This window comes from Anastrepha obliqua, chromosome 5 (genome assembly GCF_027943255.1).
Source record: "Anastrepha obliqua isolate idAnaObli1 chromosome 5, idAnaObli1_1.0, whole genome shotgun sequence".
Taxonomy (NCBI): Eukaryota; Metazoa; Arthropoda; class Insecta; order Diptera; family Tephritidae; genus Anastrepha; species Anastrepha obliqua.
In genome coordinates this window covers 20,857,801-20,878,093 of record NC_072896.1, presented here as the reverse complement: position 1 = coordinate 20,878,093, position 20,293 = coordinate 20,857,801, and the positions used below count along the sequence as shown (strand labels likewise).

General features: G+C 36.7%; 2 protein-coding genes and 1 long non-coding RNA gene across 4 annotated transcripts in view; 1 reads left to right on the top strand and 2 right to left on the bottom strand.

Moving 5' to 3' along the window:
* Positions 1-288: 288 nt before the first annotated feature.
* LOC129246842 (eukaryotic translation elongation factor 2) lies at positions 289-5,052 on the bottom strand. The gene is made up of 6 exons (XM_054885501.1): positions 4,928-5,052; positions 4,410-4,523; positions 4,174-4,274; positions 3,575-4,102; positions 1,859-2,555; positions 289-1,646 (listed from the first exon to the last, which is right to left on the bottom strand). The coding sequence occupies exons 1-6, from the start codon at positions 4,928-4,930 to the stop codon at positions 555-557; spliced, it is 2,535 nt and encodes an 844-aa protein (XP_054741476.1). The 5' UTR covers positions 4,931-5,052; the 3' UTR covers positions 289-554.
* A 2,285-nt stretch (positions 5,053-7,337) lies between these two features.
* Positions 7,338-8,233, bottom strand: LOC129246850 (uncharacterized). Its single transcript, XR_008582518.1, has 2 exons — positions 7,681-8,233; positions 7,338-7,546 (listed from the first exon to the last, which is right to left on the bottom strand). It is a non-coding gene; the product is annotated as an uncharacterized LOC129246850 (long non-coding RNA).
* An 8,010-nt stretch (positions 8,234-16,243) lies between these two features.
* LOC129246848 (germinal center kinase 1) overlaps positions 16,244-20,293 on the top strand; it is a 37,025-nt gene continuing 32,975 nt past the window's right edge. Inside the window, exon 1 of one of the 2 annotated variants that reach the window (XM_054885514.1) lies at positions 16,244-16,542. The gene's annotated coding sequence lies outside the window, so the exon portion shown is untranslated. The remainder of the gene's footprint in view (positions 16,543-20,293) is intronic. The other variant, XM_054885515.1, reaches the window with a different exon arrangement.

Sequence of the window (20,293 nt, the reverse complement as noted above, 5' to 3'; positions counted from 1 at the left end):
TGACTGACGTTTTGACCCACTTTGTGGAACTAGAATTTGACAAAATTTTGACCACATATAAAATCGACGATGGAGAATCCAAAAATTCTATAAAAAAAATAATAGCCTATGAGCACATAGGCTATTGTTATACTAAGGGGACGATATATGGCATTACGGCTAAACACACAAATCTAGCCACATATGTTGAAAGACCACCCAACCCCCACACACACACATATACACGCAGATACCTACATGACAATAATCTCAAATGCCAGGAAATTCAAGAAAAGAAAATCAAACATATTGAGTCACATAGATTCAAATTAATTAAAATAAAGTAAAAAAGTAGCAGTACATTGAAATGATTCGCTTACACAAATATTAGATTGTGTTCCCTCTCTAACTAGCAGTACATTCGTGTGCCTCAAATTCATATTATGAAAAATATATTTTACTTTTATATTGTAATAATTATGTAATTATCTTTTTATTATTTATTTTAATTTCTTCTTGTTCCCTCCCAATTGTTCGGCTACATCAGCAAACACACACTAAACTGCTTTATGCGCTTACAATTTATCGAGGTATTGGGCCAAGTCAGGGAGACCGTCTTTCAAACCCTTACGCTTACGTGTATCTTGCACAATTTGGTATGGTTTGCTGCTGAGTTCGCACGGGTCACCGGGCAACACTTGCCAATGGTCGAACACACATTGTGGGAAGGCTTGGCCACCGGTGTTGGAACGCAAATCGGCGGTGAAGCCGAACGATTCGTTTACGGGCAAGTAAGCCTTGACAACAAACATAGGTGTTCCTACAACTTGAGCTTCCTCGAACACGTGACCACGACGTCTGTTCAATACACCGTAAATACCACCGACAGCAACTTCAGGACATTGAATTTCACACAAGTAGACTGGTTCCATCAAACGTGGTCCAGCTGTTATAGCTGCAGCGTACAAACAACGACGAGTTGTTGGAATGATTTGACCACCACCACGATGGATAGCATCAGCGTGCAACGTTACATCATAGATGTTGAAGCGAACACCGCGCATGTTTTCTTCAGCCATGATACCTTCTTTGGTGGCCCATTGGAAACCAGCAACAACGGAGTCCTTGATTTCGTTCAAGTACTGCACGGATTTGGTACAATCCAGAATGAAGTTGGGGCCAGTACCGTCGGGACCGAAACACCAGATCTTACGAGCTTCAGTCACATCATAATCGTATTTCTCAGCCAAGTAACGGGCACGAAGTTTGAAATCATCCTTAGAGCTCACATCACCGTTATCAATGTCTTCGGGCAAACCATCTGGCATAGGCAAAGCCTTCATCATCAGACGGTTGTGCTTGTTGGGCGATTTCGACAAGCACATTTGGTTAGATTCCTCGAATACGGTTTCACGGTACGATACAACGGGGTCGGACTTCTTCAATGGAATGCAAGCGTGATCTTCTTCCAAATCCTTCAAGCAAATTTCCAAGTGCAATTCACCAGCACCAGCAATGATATGTTCACCAGACTCTTCAATGATACATTGCACCATAGGATCGGACTTGGCCAAACGCTTAAGACCCTCCACCAATTTGGGCAAATCAGCAGGGTTCTTGGGCTCGACGGCAACACGCACGACAGGCGACACGGAGAACTTCATCACCTATAATTGTAAAAAAAAACAAAAATAAATTAATTTATAATTTGGTTTTAAACTGCAAAATACCAACTGTGTGCAAAGCAGTTGGGTCAGAAGACAATTGTCTTTCAAATTTTTTCAGAACAGGTCTGTGTATAGAATCATCATTTACTAACTTTTTTGTAATATTTTATATAAGTATACATATGTGTGAATTATATAAAGCATTTACGCACCTTCATGTTGTGGGCATCCTTGAATGTGGTGATTGTACCGGTCTTAACCAAGAACTGATCGACACCGACGAGACCGCAAATGTTACCGGAAGGAACATCTTCGATGGCTTCAACATAACGACCCATCATCAAAATAGTACGCTGGATGGCCTTTTCATACAAATCTTCCTTCTTGCCAGGCACATAGTTGGGACCCATGATGCGGCACTTCTGGCCAGTGGCGACCTTACCAGAGAACACACGACCGAAGGCATAGAAACGACCCTTATCGGAAGTCGGTACCATTTTAGAAATGTACATCATCAATGGACCTTCAGGATCACAGTTCTTCACGGCGATGGCGGCTTCATCGTCATGAGGACCCTCGTACAACATTTCCATACGGTATTTCTGGGCCACTACAGGTGAAGGCAAGTGAATGGCAATCATCTGAAGCAAAGCTTCACCAGCTGGCAACCAAGTGCGCATAACAATCTTCAATAATGCCTTGCCGTCCTTGTCCTTGTCTTCATGCTTGATAGCAACACCAATCTTTTCCAACAAGGAGCCGATTTCTTCCTTCTTGTAGTTCATGATGGCATCGAACACCTTGTAGATGGGGTCCAAGATGTACATACAGAAAGAACGCTTGTTATCGGCTTCCTTTTGCTTTTGCCATTTCTTGGTCTTGGCATTGAAGAAGTTCTCACCCCACAAACTGAATGTATAAAAGTAATGAATTGGTTTTATTAATATCTACTTTAAGACCATCAAAAGTTTTCAGTATGTAGACAGAAGTTTTTATAAATATAAACGAAGCCCTGGCAGAGTTCACAAACTATCGATAGTTAAGTGCATTAATAACGGACGATATTTCTTAAGGTTAATCGGGAGTTTTCCTTTTGATATGTCAATTTACTGTTACTTGAATTGAAACTTTAGCCCTCTTCGATTTGACCAGCGTTTGCAAGTAGCGAATAGATGAAGCTGAAGGTCTTCAAAAATGAAGTGTCGAGACTTTTTAAAATTAAACAAAAAAATAATTACAATGTATTTCGAGTACATATTTTTTCCATTTCCACGAATTTTATAGCAGTTAGGCAACGATAATGCACCAATAGCACTACCAACTCCCCCTAAAAATCAAGGGTGTCTTAAAACGCAAAAGTACAGTCCGACAACAAAAATCTGGTTTCCCCTTGTCGATAATCCTTGGTTTTTACAAAAGAAGTAATTAGTGCAGCTAAACTACATGATTTGTCCGTTATATTTGCAACATAGCACGCAATCTAACAAAAAAAATTATTGCCATCGTTCAATAAAACTAAAATAGCATTGCAATTTCAATCACTAAAATAAACCATCGGTAATTTGCAAACTCTACTCCAATGTTCCCCGAACCACGCCCTATTTCATATGATTCTATGACATTATGTAATTGTTTCGACAAATCTTCAGCATATCCGGATTGAACATTAAGAAAGAGGTTCCCGAACAGCGTTACAAAGCATCGATATCGGGATACTGAAACAGCAACCTGTTTAATCTGCTTTTATTGTATTTGCACTTGTCACACGGTCAGTAGAAATATACCTATTTGGATTACTCCAAATTGAGCATATCTCTTGCGTGCAACACAAGTTGTGCTAAAAGCATTCTTCTTTCTACTTATATTTATATATATAACCAAATACACAAAAACCAAAACAAGTAGATTTTAATAATCTTAAAACTTACCGGTTCATTAGCTTCACAACATCAATCTTGAATTTCTCAGAGTACATCTCAGAGAACTGCTTGAGAGTGAAAGCCCAACCGTGTAGACCTGAACCGAAACCGACGGAACCCTTTGATGGATCCACACGCACTTCACCCATTGGACCGCCATCATCGTTGTACGTAGCAATAATAACGTTCACGTTTTCGACGATACGCTGGAAGGTTTGGTACAATTCTTCGGCGTCCAATTGCAATTCAAGCAAAGCGCGATCCATTTTGTTCATGAACAAGATTGGCTTGATACGTTCAGCAATAGCTTGACGCAATACAGTCTCGGTTTGCACACACACACCAGACACACAATCGACGACGACCAAGGCACCGTCAGTTACACGAAGAGCAGCTGTCACCTCAGAGGAGAAATCAACGTGACCGGGAGAATCGATCAAGTTGATCAAGAAACCCTTGCAATCCTTTTCACGCTGATCAGGATGGGTGATGAAGACAACATCCTTATCTTCTACTTCGAAGTACATAGAGATGGCGCTGCAGAAATTCAATTATTTTTTAAGCCAAATTAAAAATATTGTACGTACGAATAAAGCAGGAAAACTTACGTTGATTTGATGGTGATGCAACGCTCCTGTTCGTCCTTACGGGTGTCAGTGAAACGAGTTTCACCGGCCTTGGCACCAGCAATGATTCCTGCCTTCGACACCTGGGATAAAGAATACGTAAACAAGGTTATTAAATCAAGTTGTGAAATAGTCGTTGCTGACGTCACAGCGCCGAACAATGAAAGTTATAATGCACAATCAAAATTTTGGGTTGGTCCAAGTAGTTATTTACTTACCAAGGAATCCGTCAAGGTTGATTTTCCATGATCGACGTGAGCAATGACGGACATGTTGCGGATGTTCCGCTTCTTGTCCATCAAAGTACGGATTTCGTCGACAGTAAAGTTGACCTGTACATACACACACGCACAAGTACATCACACCAGCAGTATTCGGCAAATATTTGGAAAAAATTCAAATAGACATGTGGAATTAGTTTCAGCTACAAAATATCGCATTTTATGCTTGGAAAACAGAATTTTCAACAAAAAAAATCGAAAATGTTGGCCTTGAGGTTAATTTTGGTACGAAACTGTATACGTCATGCATTTGGCCGAAGCACAATGATCTCGTTGGTATTTCGTATGTGCAAACGAACACTCCACCTTCGCCATTGTGCACAGATTTTCATTAAAACTTTTTAACCAAATTTCCATAACATAATGCACGTTTCCTCTCGAAATACACCATTCATTTCGATCCTCTAGGTTGCTGCATTCTGTTTTCTAATAGTTTAAGAATATTTCCTACATACCATTTTGGATGTTTAATGATTTTTTGACCAACTTTTTAAAACACTACACGCCTCGATTCGTGTACTATGCAAAAAGAACGACGAGTAAATCCAACACCTACGGCTCGGTATTCTGCTAAATTCAACACGTTTTTCGGAGTTTAGGAGTTGCCAGCTTAATTTTAAGCAGTGTTGTAATTCGTAGCAGTGCTGTATAACAATGTTTAATGAGGTGTTATTTTCATATTTTATTTATCTCGTGAAAGGTGTGCTAAGTAAATATAGTAAAAGTCATTATTTGGCAACACATCGATCAAAAGATATCCATTTATCGAAACTTAGGAAAATTTAGGGCTTAAATGGTTCAACTATTGTGTGGTTATTTTTATGCACAAGTTAACTGGCGCCGGCAACCCTTGAAGTTTGAGTTGAGATAAAATATCTTTCCGAACCTAACCTACAGTGTTGTAATTTTTAATTCAACAATACCAAGTTTAAATTGACATATGCCTAAAAAAATGGTCCCAGACTTCGCTATGGCAATTAATTCTGTTTTTTCAATGATCTGTTGGTTTAAGTATCCAAAGGTCGTACTAATTGTGGCTGCCTTATTTGTTTGTGTACATTTGGAATTTGTCAATCCAAGAACCGATTTGCAAAATACACACATTTGTTGCTACTCTAGAAAACTCACCTCCTATGAATTCGCCTTGGTATGTGCATAACTGTCAAGACATTGTTTAGGGGAAAAGAAGTGATTAGAGGTATTCGTCTAAACTTTTCCATTTACGAAACGATTAAATTTAAGCTTTTAATTACCATAACATTTCTTTTGGAAAATGGCATCAGACTTATTGCATCGCTGTAATTGGGCATGTAAATGGCGCGATGAAATGTCAAGGGTGATAAGCCAGGGATGGTAAGAAATTCGGAATCACGGAGTTGACCTCTGATTTAACAGCGCTCTTTAACATAATCTTCGGAAAGTGCAGATATGACATTAAACTTACACAATTTGTGTAAACCACTTCTCATAAAATTTATTAATTCTTTCAGATGGGCTTTACTTCTACCTACCATTACAGCAAAAGTGGGAAAAGAGAGCACAATGAAGGCACGAAAATAGAAAGTCTTAAATGGGAAAGGGTTGAAAGTGTGCATGTCTAATAATAAACCTTTCTCAGGAGGTGGGAGGAGAAGAAGTCCGTTGAACACTGGCGAAATTCTGTCGGTCAGCGACAAGCGAAACAATTTCTAACGCCGAACTTAAGATTTCTAACAAAATTATTTGTTGTTGTTGTTGTAACAGCATAAACATTCCCCATACTTACATACGGGGAATGCTGCTGGAGTGACAGTCCTTGACCGGATATAAATCCGGGTCGTTTCGGTAACGTAGAACCGACTGTCGTGGAAACGTAACAAAATTAGTCTCATCATCTGTCGATTAGATTTGGCTATTTATTTATTTATTTTATAATTTCAAGTATTTTATGAAATATGTTTTTTAAAATTTGTAAAATTCGACAAATTTTTTTCACAATTCCAAAATTTATACTTAGAATTTTTAGTGCACTCAATTTCTCATTTTATAATTTCTCGTTTTACAATGTCAGATTTGATGGAGTGCCATGGCAGCATTTTAAGTGTGGGTATGTTAAGACAAATCCATTAAAGGTGGTGTTGGTAAATCAGCTGATTTGGTTTTTTTCTTTCGCCGTGTCCATGTGGCTGTCAGCTCAGAATGAAATAAGGCGAATTCATTATTTGTTTACGAGTTTCCCCAATACTTTGCTTTGACAATCAAACGTACAGAAGATTGTTGGTGGTCTAGTACCACCACCTTTCATGAATGCGCCTTGGGTACAGCTATGTTATGTTATCTCCGATTTATATTAAAATGAAGTGAATACAGCCACTCTGAAAAATTGGTATGCATTCAAGGCGTTTCCATATTTCATGTATACAAATTAACAAATCATTTAAAATATGTTTTATAAATCGATTGAATCGATTAAACTTATTAAATACACTTATTACAGTGTTTCTCATATCAATAAAAAATAATTAGTTCGCTTATACGCGCGGCTTGCAGTTGCAATTCTTGAAGACTCTAGAAAGTACTAAGACAATACAAAATAGTAAATCAATACTGAACTGAAAAGTTTTATTTATTTTCGCTCGGCTGAATTCGAATACCGAAATTTGCCACCAAAGTCATTTATTGCCATTTATTTGTATTCGTAGCTTTTCTTCGACGGTTTATCTTTATAACAAAAACCAAGTGTATCTTTGCTCACCAGTATATATGTATGTATGAATAGTATAAATATTATAAAGCGATTTTGAAAAATTTGAAGTGGCATCATTTTTAGGAATATGAATGTACGGAATCAAACGTGCATTAGGAGTAGGAAATAAATCGAGCATATACAAAGTATAAAATTATACGTATTATTTAAAAATATATACATTTAAATTAAGCCATTAGAACGGACTTTTATATACTAAATTCAAATTTTCCTTGATCATTATCGGTTATCCATTTAACTTCCTTATCTGAATTTTCCTTCCTCCGATATTGCGGGTATTTGATAGTTTTGACAGCTTTCGTCAAGTGGTCGAATTCGAAGCCAATTGCTTGTTGGGTGCCATGTGACAATCAAGTTGAAAAGGAATTAAGAATTAAGAAGACAGCAGAATATAGTTTGAATTTACATAATATTCCAACATCTTCACGTTTAAAGCAAAAAACAAGGAAAATTGTTTATTACCTTTCGCTCACAGTCATCACAACATATTCCGGGTGAATTCAAAATTGCAATTTTCAGGTTCCTAACGAAACAGAGAAATCAAAATTCCCTTTTAAGTGCAAAGCAAAAGATAAAAAAGTGAAAAAAAACGAGAGCAAGAGGACGGCACAAAATTACAAATGTTGAAAAGAAAACTTTTGTAGGAAGAGAAGTGCGTAAGTGAAGTGCAAATAAAATCAAGCAAAAATCATAAAAGGGATAACAGAACGACCAAAATAAAGTAAAAACTAAATTTTAGAAACGAGAATTGCAGAGAAGTGAGCAAAGAAAAAACAAATTCCTCGGACATAGATTTCGATTCTTTAATTGAAAAAAAAAGAAAGCAAGTGGTGAAACAGAAACAAAAACTTGAGCCAGCGAGGCTGCTGCCGAAGACAGAAAAAAACCAACCAAACAACCAACGCGGCAGAGATTTGCTACCAAAGGCATAAAAGAAGAAACAAGGTAGAAGCAGCTTAACGAAGAAGCAACAGTGGCCGTGGTGGGAATGCTGGAGCGGAGCACCCCCACAGCAGCGGACCACCTCAATCAGCATTACCAAATATTTTGCTGATTTTTTAGTCACGAATAGAGCAATAACAAAAAATCATCTCGGCTTTGCTACGATCCCCATTTAGATTATATTAAAAGTCAGAGCCAGAGCATTAAATAATTTTTTTTTTATCTGCTTGGAAAAAGTATGAGCGTAGCGTGCGAACAATCACTGCAGTGAGTCAAACAGGTGAGTGAAAAAGTGGGAGCGGTTTAAGAAAAAACCATATTTTACTGTCGAAAATATGGATTGCAGAATGCCAACAATGCAGTAGTGCAACTAACCACATTTTAAAATTTGCACATATCAGCTGGTAATTTTCCATTTCGCATACTATAAATTTATATTTTCTTTATATTAAATAGATTTGTTAGAGATACTGCATCAGAATTAGTCGAACATCTGTTGCCACCAGCACCATTACAGTCTCCTCTGCCACACTATTGACATTGGTAAACGAAAAGGTTGGTGTACATCGTTTTCCACAAACACCGCCACCGCCACCGGCAACTGTATCGGTATCAACATCGTTGCTTTTAAACAAATCAACTTCAACAACAACTGCACGCAGCTGGCGGACATATCCGCAAACGTTTACCAAGGCATTACGCACCACAACTCGACGCTCTGTGCCACCGCCATCCAAGCGTGCCGCCAGCGCTGCTGCTGCCACAGCTGCAGCTAACAATACTGCAGCCACCATGGCTTGGACAGAGGCAAGTAACTAGTACTACTAAACGGTTAACTTACAAAATACATGTTAATTGAGTGTTATTAAATGTGTGCATGCGTGCTAGGGCATATCTAAGGTGAAAATAATAATATTAAAAATCGCGGTATTAAGATAATATATTGAATTAGTAATTATAGGTACCTACATTTATATGTATGTATGTGCAAATATGCGCAATTATTTGCAGTGAAAATACTTTTACAGTGAAATATGTACCCTTGGAAGGAATGGTTTTTGGCGTTATCGATATGCAACTAAATTGTCATTTTTGTTGTTCTCTTAGCATACGTCAAAACCGAAAATACCGCATGCTTAGGGCAAATCTGTGACTTTCTGGTATCGGCTGCCTTTGAGTTTATTATTAAAAATTAAATTATTTTACCAAATAATAGCGCGACAATCAAGGTCTTCAATTTATTAATTTATATTTCAAACCCTCAGTCCCTAGAGTGCGTAGAGGAAGTAAAAGTTTGTTGAAGGACCGTTAAATCAACAATCACATACCTAAATAAAATTATGTGGCGCATATAAGTAAACAAAACCAGGTGCTGTATGAGTCAGTTGCTTATCATATCAAGTTATTTTATCAAAACGCTTGAGTTGAATTAGAAAAAAATATTAGTTGCTAGCTAATTCCACAGTTTTTGCAAGGTTGCATAGAGTATTTGTTAGAAAATCAGCAAAGCAGAGTATTTAATTTTCTTTTTTAAGGAATTTAATCATTTTCTTTTAAATAATTTTTTTTTTATTTGTTGGAAAATCAACAAGGCAGAGTGTTTAATTCTCTTTTTTAAGGATGCGCATTAAAAATGCTCAAAGCAAGGTACATACATATGTATATAAAATTAAGGATATTTTCGAGAGTTTAGCCTCGCATTTAACATGTTACTGAGAACAGTTGCTTGCCGGATAAAAACCCGGAATGGCCTATTAATGTTAGGAACGATTTGTCCCATTTAGTGTGCTAATGAGCTATGGGTTTTTAAAATATATAGTGTTATGTATGTATGTATTTGTAAGCAATTATATCGGCAAAAAGCTTCCTGGGGCGGGCATATTTACTTGTCTATAAATATAAATCAAATAGCTGCATGTACTGGCATTGTACATTTTACAAATCATATCATTGAAATGACAATTAACAGATTCAGGTACTTCTACAAAAATATTTTGGTATAATATATAATTTTTTTTTATTTCTACTCATTGGTATATTTTTTTTTGTTTCTACTCATTGGTATACCAAACTACTTCGCTGTAGTTCCGCCCGATATTGTGTTGCAATAATGACAGTTAGTTTTCCGGCACAGCTGCGCGTTTTTCTCTGCCCACGAAAAAATCTAAATTGAAATGCGCGTTGCTTTGCAATCCTAAATTAAGTGTCACGTAGTAGTTTTACAAGCTGAGAGTCATCATTGTGAGTACGTGTTTCTCGTAGCCTACCGTCACAAACTGCACCGAGTACGCAAGTAAACGCATCTACTTTTATATTCTCTCTTTCGGTTTTCATCTCACCGTTTCTACCGACAGGTTCTGCTTGTGCACAAGCAAAAAAATGAGAGCGTTTAATCATGTTGCGCCACCTGTCGATAGAGCGCGCTTCCGATACCATACAAAATAACGCCATACCAATGCTGAATAGTAGTCATGTAGTATAAAATAATTTAGATACAATATTTACATATTTAATGTGCACACAATTGTAGGAGGCTGTGTATTAACATTTATAATTAGTTGCTCGTTTAATATTCATATTCAGAACACACCCATTGGGTATATCTGCATATCTGTTAAAAGGAAATCACTGTAAGGTATTTGCTTTTCGGGTTTTGTAACTTATTGCAAAACTATTATAGGGAGAGAGAGAGAGAGAGAGCGAACTTAATATAATTCCAATTGTTGTTTGTTAGCCAGCAGAGTGAAAATTAAATCACTCGTTCTATAGGTGGTCGACCATTGCGGATTAGAGATGCGAATTGAGTACTCTATCATTCTAGGCATAAAACTATCTTATAATAGATTCCCATATAAGTAGATTATTAACTTTTAAGAGCTTAACTCCCAATCCGCAATCAAAAAGCGAGATTACCCGTACAAAATTTTTCTCCCGAAATTCGAGATTATAAAATAACACTGTGGAACAAATTCAGGTGAGCAAAAATTAGGTCCATTCTGAGAGTGGCGGGTGAAAATAGAGGCGAAATTAGAAGACCCGTATCGCGCCGTTTTTTTATGTTAGTTCGAATTTTTTTTTAATCGGCCTTCGAAGTTCGAAATCGGAGACGATTTTCGGTATATTGTTTCATAAGTACCACAAAAATTTTCGAAACCAATTTTTTCAAAAATTGTAATTATTGCACAGGTCTCTAGGAATAATTTGGCTTTTACAGATTGAAAAAATATCAATTAGTCGACGAGTTATAGCCAAAAAACCATATAAACAATTTTGCTCCGATTTCGAACTTCGAAGGCCGATTAAAAAAAATTCGAACTAACATAAAAAAACGGCGCGATACGGGTCTTCTAATTTTGCCTCTATTTTCACCCGCCACTCTCAGAATGGACCTAATTTTTGCTCACCTGAATTTGTTGCACAGTGTAACCGCAACAAGAAAAATAGCTTCTTTTCATAGTTTACTTTGTTTATTTTTACTAAAAATTCATTTTCCGAACATGAAACTGAATGTAAAAAAGTCAAATAACACTGTGCAACAAATTCAGGTTAGCAAAAATTAGGTCCATTCTGAGAGTGGCGGGTGAAAATAGAGGCGAAATTAGAAGACCCGTATCGCGCCGTTTTTTTATGTTAGTTCGAATTTTTTTTTAATCGGCTTTCGAAGTTCGAAATCGGAGCCGATTTTCGGTATATTGTTTCATAAGTACCACAAAAATTTTCGAAATCAATTTTTTCAAAAATTGTAATTTTTGCACAGATCTCTAGGAATAATTTGGCTTTTACAGATTGAAAAAATATCAATTAGTCGACGAGTTATAGCCAAAAAACCATATAAACAATTTTGCTCCGATTTCGAACTTCGAAGGCCGATTAAAAAAAATTCGAACTAACATAAAAAAACGGCGCGATACGGGTCTTTTAGTTTCGCCTCTATTTTCACCCGCCACTCTCAGAATGGACCTAATTTTTGCTCACCTGAATTTGTTCCACAGTGTAATCTTAGATAGAAAACCCTACTTTTTTTCGTACAACCCTGTGTTTTCTGCCTTATCGATAATTATTATTACGAATGTGCGGGAAAGAAAATAAATAATAATAATAAAAATTTTTGTTATATTAGATATCAATTCCCATTCATATTGTAAAAAACATGTGTCCATAGTCGTTTTGGCCTGCTATTGCTTATTATAACATAACGTCGTTTACGGGTTTACGGGTTTCCTCCAACTTTCTATTACTAGCAGCGAATTGCTCAATTAAATTAACTATTGCTGCTCTTTGCCTTTTCTTCATATTGTTAATAATAATCAAACAAACCAAAAATACTAAAATATTCCACCAAACCAATTTTTATGAAGAAAACCCTTTCAAAACCTTCTTGACAGCTGATTATCAATCTTGCAGTTAATCTGCCATATGTGAACGGGTAGATTAATTTTTGTGGATTTATTGCTAATCACTGCATATGTGAACGTACTTTTAGACCAAAGTTTGACACTAAACCTACCATGGACGGGTCAAATGACCCATTTTAAACTTTTTGTTAGAAGTTCTTAGAAATAACATTATTAAATCGTCGTTTGTCTTCACGACTTTTATTAAAAAATACATCGAATGTATTTTTCAAGATTTACTCTTCTCTTGCTAATTGTTTTACCGAGAAATATATGTGATATATGATAATATATATAATATTTTAAAGACGGGTCATTTGACCCACATTGGTAGGAATAGGAATACATAAAATACCGGTAGGTTTAGTGTTAAAAACCTTTGAAAAAATTTACAAGTGAATAAGGGAAAGTTTAGTTCATGGCAGTTCGATTAGTTCAATTGCCCTTTCTTCTCGATTGGCGTAATAATAAACTAAGCGACGTTTGTCGTTTATTACAGCCAAAGTCAGTCCTTACAGAGACTGTACAACTTCAAAAAGTTTAAATATGAATATGGGCGAGTGGCTCATATTGCTTTTGGAAGATATTAATGTATCTGGTTGGTAGAGGTATTGTCTGAGTGACACAGCCCAAACCCAGTTATCATAAAATATGTCATTTACCACTGCTTTTTATTAGTCTAACCATCTTGATTTGACTATGAATTTGCCTATGTTGTCTATAATTTTCTATCTGCTTTTTATTAGTCTAACCATCTTGATTTGACTATGAATCTGCCTATGTTGTCTATAATTTTCTATCTGTAATTTCTTTCAAGTTAACCATCGAAAATTCCCCTAGCATTCTATGTCGTAGAACACCCAGACTTGGGAACTCTCACAGAGAGTAAAAAATTGTTTCCTTAGATTCTTCTTGATTACAACTTCTACATATATCGTTGGCCGTAACCTCTTCCTGGCATGGCCTGCCGGTGACCGGTTATTGTTGTAATTCTGAATATGTCGGCTCGTGGCTTTCTTAACAACTCGTCAGTTCTGGAATTGTTGAAATGGGGCCACGTTTGTTCAGTTATTTTGCAGATATCCGTACTAGTCCATCTGCTTCTGGAATAGCGAGAAGATCTCCTTTTTGTGCACACCTTGGGGACAGCCTATTTCTACTGCTTCGGATTCCTTATAGGATGTATCCTTTCTTGCCAGTTCATCAGCTATCTCATTTCATTCTACATATGTTCTTATGACCAGGTACCCAGATGAGAGTGATGCCTGTCGTGCGCGCTAAAGTATTAAGTTCTTCTTGGCATTGCCTGACGATTTTTGTAGTGGTTGTAGGTGATTTTAAAGCAAATATGGTTGCTTAACTATCTTAGAAAATACATACTTCCGATAGTTGTTGTGGATGGTTTTTATTTATTCTGCGAACTTCCCTTATCCTGAGAACTTCTGCTTGAAAAATACTTTTCCAATTCCTCAGGCGAAAGCACTTGGAAGTTTCGAAGTATCTCGAATATATACCGGCGCCGACGTTGCAATCCATCTTGGATCCGTCAGTGTAGAGTGAAGTTGTATGTATTCTCTTTGACTACTGAATTCAAACTCCATTCCTTTCGCAATTTATCAATCTCCTTGAATGCGATGCCATATCTGGAACACTCTGGCTTAGCCGAAGGTAGGTTCAAAATGCGTACCTCATATAAATTTATATTTTCATCTATATATCCTCGCTATATTTACTATAAATAGCTTAGCCGGCAGTGCGTCAGCTCTCGTCGTTATGCTGATATGCTTTCTTTATCGCTGAAAACAGCACCTGGCTGGGTAAACCCTTATAGCGGCTGTGAAATATACACTGATTTTATTGGCACAAGTCATTTTTTCACCATCTCCTCTCAAACCAACTCTCTCTCTTGTCTATCTCTGCCAAAATCGGACGTTTCTTGGGTTTACCCTTACACGTCCTTAATAAAAAAATTTGATCGTTTAACAAATCAACATAACACCAACTAGAGCAAGTAATTGTTGGCTTCATTATTACAATAACTTTTCCGGTCCCAAATGACAAATTGTTTCATCACTACAGAAATCTAATTGGATATATATTTATGCCAGTCGAGGTGTCATCTCTATCAGAAACAACTCTTGCTACAATATATTTTATTTTTTTGCCCCCCAACGACAAATCAAACTCTCAACTTTTGGTATATCAGCCAAGCTTCTGCTGCGGTAACTACGTTTTTTTGATTTAACTTCTCGTTTACATGAAACCATTTTGCGTGTGAATTTGTAGAATGCTGCTGTGGGGCTTCTGAAGATAATTTTACTAAATGTTCATTTAAAAAATCATTTTAAATGCGCCTAAAAGATGCTAAGAAAAACTAAAAACTCACTCTTATTTAACCTGAAATTGTGATTAAAAAGTTTGAAATTTGTATAAAAGTTTCTCGGTTTTTCATAAATCTGAAACTTTGATATTTATTGTAGAATGAACTATGTTTAATTTTTTTTAATTAGTGAAAATAAAATAAAACAAGGCTAAAGAAAAGTAGTCCGAAATTGGTCAAAATGTAGGCTTCTAATAAGCTGTCAGCAGGTGTATTTTTTTTTTCGGAAATAATTTTTAAATTTATTTGGATTAAAATGGTGACATCTTTAATTTCTCTGTGTATGATTTTGTCGTACAAGTCAATGATTTTCCCTTTTTTTAATATATTTAAAAATTCAGCAACACTCGCAAAAGGAAGTTTTTCTTTTCAACCCATAACGTGATTAGCATTGCAATTGAGATTCTCGTTGCACCAAAATTGGTAGTAGGGGCCAAAAAGTCTTCCGCAATGCTTGCAACTACACACACTTTCCTATAGGCATACAGGCACAACATACACACACACACACATACACTGGCTTGTGTATACTGCTCATCTGCCGCACGGTTACAGCTTAAAAAGAGAGAAACCCATTGCCGTACTCTTATTTGATCGAAAAAGAAGATTAAAAATGGGGGAAAATAACAACTAATGCATATACATACAGACATATGTAAAAGCAAGCTGCCAAGCCTTCAACTTCAAAATTCTGTTGTTAACTCAAAGCCGGACTACTGGCAGAGAGCATGGCGAGAGCGGCTGGGTGTGAGCCAAAAAAAATTTCACTAGCGTTTTGAGCCAACATTTCAGCTATCGTGTGCTATACATACATACATACTTAAATACATGCATACATATATATTTATTTACCTGCATACTTACATATTTACATGCATACATATGTATTCGCATACATACATATCTGTTTACAATGTTTTCGTGTGCTTGGTGTTAACATCGTTGTTGGCATTCTCTCTCACTTTACACTCTTCATGTGTATTTGTTCGCTGGGAAACTATTGGCTTCGTTATTGTTGTCGAGCTTAAAGTTGTTACCACTGGTGGCACCGTGGACGCTGCTGCTGCCTTAGTTTTCTGCCACTGCGGTGGCTGCTGCCGCGGCAACTCGCCTATGGCGTGTAACTGTGTTATCGTTGTTGTTTGCTGACGGTGCTAACAGTACTCAACCACCACCAACCGTGCCAGTGGCAGCGGCAGCAGCAGCAGCAGCAACTACAGCACCGACCGACCGTCCAATCGACCAAGTTAACACTGGCTTTTGCCGTTGTTCTCGCAGTCAATTGATTCCGCTGTCAGTGGTTTTCAGTTTGTTTTTGTTGGCACATCGCTTTGGTTGTCTGTTGTGTGACGGCGGGTGATTAAAACAACGACAACACCACCGACAGCGACAAAAGCAACATATACGGCAGTCGATCTTGCCTGCATTACGCTGTTACGCTAGCCTGTTGCTGGCAGTCAGTCGCTCTCGCATTTCGTGTAAACTCAGTTGGGTTGTGATCGCGGTGTGCTCCTGCCGCGTTTAATAACAACTCATAGTGTTTTGATTACGAATTCTTGTGCTGTTCATATTCTATTTCATCTACTTAGATACATAAATATTTATATGGTACTACTATTTTTTTGTTTTTATTTTTTTTCAACGTTGATTTTCCATGTGGCCCAACACCTCGTCTCGTTTGAATCGACGGTGATCGTCTAAGCGCAATATTCCCGTTTGTATTTATACTACGAGTACTATGGACGCGTGTGTTTATATACTACCTATATATAAAAATATAATATATGTACCTACATACATAAATGTGTGTCTGTGTGTTGATGTGCCGCAACTCAGTTTAGTTTAGTTCAGCTAAGTTACGCTGAGCTCAGCTTTTTCTATTGCGTTTTTCCCATTTATTTTTTCAGTTCGTATAAAATTTATTTTCTTGCTTACACTACTGTCTATCGGAGCGATACCCGCGGTGCGGTACGGTACGGTACGTTTATGCCATTGAACATTACGATGTGTAGTGCGGCTGTTTTTTGTTACATTCGTGTGTGTGTTATTTTTACTTGTACTGCATTTTTGACAGCGTCAAGCAAGCCAAGTTTAAAGCGCAGTCCGAAGATCCAAAAGAACTGCCCAGCAAACTAACCAACCAACTAAGTGACCAACAATATACCTGTACGCCGCGCGTATATACATACATTTGTACATACATATGTATGTATGCATAAAAATATTTCAATCAACTCAGCTGGCTGACCAACAAAGCCAATGCTACCAAGTGTGGTGGCCGCTGTTTGCATAAAGTGTGTCGCGCCATCGTTTTGCCAAGAACCGTACGTGGCGGAATTGTACTTTACATACGTCGAGCACAACGGTTACAGGCATACCTACATGTGCATTACACATACTAATTGTTGTTGCCGTGGTACGCTGTTCTGGCCGTGATTTGGTGGCACTGCGGCAATGTACTGCTGACACTGCCATTACCGCTGCCGCACCCTAAATTCAAACTAAAAAAAAAAAATCAAAAAACGCGCATACGCCACACAGTGATTCCAACCCATATGAGTGAAACAAAAATGTATAAAAGTAAAAAAAAGCATAAATAAAAAAATATAGCAAAATATAATAAAACAACTAAAAGTCAAAAATAATATTGGTCTGCTTTAGTCGAAGTTAGGTTTGATTTTGTCTGCAGTCTGAGCATGGAATTGTGGAGGAAATAAAATGAAATTAATTAAAAAAGGAAGGAGGAAAATATCCTACAAGAGTTTTTTTAAATAATATATAAAAAAAACTTGTTAGGGGACTGTGTTATTCATTTTTTATTAACTTGAAAAACAAAATCTGGCTGATAAATATTAAATAGATTAAAGAATCCTTGGAAAGAATAGTTTTAGTGGGAAAAGTTGAAAATTTTGAGCGAAGAAGTAAATAAGTTATGGCCAAAAAGAATTCTGGTGGAAAAAAGTTTAAGATTTTGAACGAAGAAGCAAAGAAATTACGGTCAAGTAGATTTCTTGGTTCACTTGAATAGAGGCACTAACCAAATAAGAAAAAAAATAACAACAAATATACCCTATGATCAGAAAGTACCGGGAATGTTTAAATAAAACAAAACAGAGTTAAATTTCAGACAAATTTATTTTATCTCCTTCAAAATATGACCCGTGTGAAGCAACACACATGTGCCAACGTTTAACCCAGTCCTCCATGCACCCCTGGTAGGCCGACGAAGGGGTACTTTAATTTGGGAAACAAAAAGAAGTCGCACGGGGCCATATCAGGTGAATATGGTGCTTGCACGATGGCATTTACTTGGTGTTTGGTCAAATAATCCAGCACAATTTGGACTCGGTACGATGGCGCGTTATCATCATATAAAATCCAAGAATTGTTTGCCAACATTTCCGGCCGTTTGCGACGTACATCGTCTCTCAAACGCTTCAAAACGAATATATAATTTTCTTTATTGAATGTCTGCCCCGATGGAAGGTACTCATAGTGTACTAACAGTCAACATCACCATTCCAAAACTTTGATTTTTTTTTAATTTTTTTACATTTAAAGCTTAATAGTTTGTACGCAACCCTCTTTATAAATTACTTCGTAACTACGTTGATGAATGGATTTGTACAAATTCTCTGGACAGACTAATGAAATTTCAGACCAGGCCATTTTAATGATTAAATTAAAGCACTTTTGTCTTCAAATTGCTGACTATTCTCATAAAACTTACCAGACCGCCATCCCCATGGATTTTCAATAATATTTAGCTCTGGGAAATACGGTGGACATGCCAAAGTTTTAACGTTTTGGAACGCAATCCAAGTTTTGACCGCACTTGAAGTGTGTACAGGTGCATTATCCTATTGAAAGATCCGATTAATAGGTCCAAATGTTTCACGAATCTCGGGAAAAGATAGTTTATAGCTGCTTCTCGTCATTTTGTAGTCTACATATTTCAATTGGAACGCGCCATTGTACGATATTGTTTTCCATATCATAACGCCACCTTCACGGCTGTGAAGTCGATTTAATTATCTTTCCTTCTTTCTTAAGTCATGGAAACAGTAATTGCATACATCCGGCCCATCCAGATTGAACTTCTTTTCGTCACTAAATACTTCTTTTAACATTCCCCGGGATCATTATTTATCAGAGAACTCCAAACCATGTAGCCCCTAGCAAAATCGAAGCGGCGTTCTTTGTGAAATTTATTCAAAGGACGTTTTTCTTTTAATATTTTATGTGCCGCAGATGTGGCGCTTTTAGAATAGCCATTCGAACGGTGTATTTGCTGGCTGCAACATTTAATTATTATTTAATTTTTGCTGTTTAATGGTCGGAATTTGGTGCAATGTTCAGGGTTTTGCATGTTTCCTTCGGTGTTAAAGACATCGCATCGAATTCTGTCTTTGTAGTTCTTACCATAGGAGGCACCTTGTTTTACGGGAAGATGTACAACAACGACCAATCTTTTTGGAAATTTGGCGATTTGAAAGTCGCTCTGAAGTCAAGATATCGAGTTGTCATTTTTAGCTATCTGTTAAATCCTTCTGCTGTCCCATTTGATTAGAATTAAGGAGTATTCAATTAAACACAATTAATGTTTAAAAAACGATCCCTTCTTACAGCCTTAATGTGCAAATAATGTAGGCAAACTGAGTGCATCTATGCAAATGAACCAATAAATCGAGCACAGTATTACAGCTGCTGAAGTTTTACTTTTGCGAAATACCGTTAGATGGAATAATATTGATCAAATACGGTTGCCTTAATAACCATTTTCTTCCATAAAAATTATTGCCTATAATCCAGTGAACCGGATTGTATTTTCCATATGCGAAACTCTGCTGAAGCGGAACAAAATTGAGCAATTTTTGAGGCAAATGTGATTTCTAATGATGAAGAATCAATTGCATACAACAAAAACGATCATAGGCGTGGCAAGCTGGAGATTCTTAAATGGTGGCGACGCTGTGTGTTTGATGTTATTAGAAGGGAGTGGTATTATTTTGAGCTGCCAGCGCCTAGATAAATAATTGATTTTGATATTTACTGCTAACAATACCAGTATGATTCAGGCGAAGTAATCGCTCAAAAAAATCGAAGTTTCTGTATTTACAGTGTTGGAAAAATGGTTACATACGAGTATATGAAAAATTTCAAAAGTTTAGCTATCATGAGAGTATTTAGTTGGTTCAATAAAGTATAAAAAAAAAAGAAATAAATAAAAACTAAAAAAAAATAAAAATATAAAAAATAATACTGATAATGAAAAACAAGAAATAATAATAATAAAAAAAAACAATAATAATAAAAAAAAATAATAATAAAAATAATAATAATTATAAAAAAAATTATA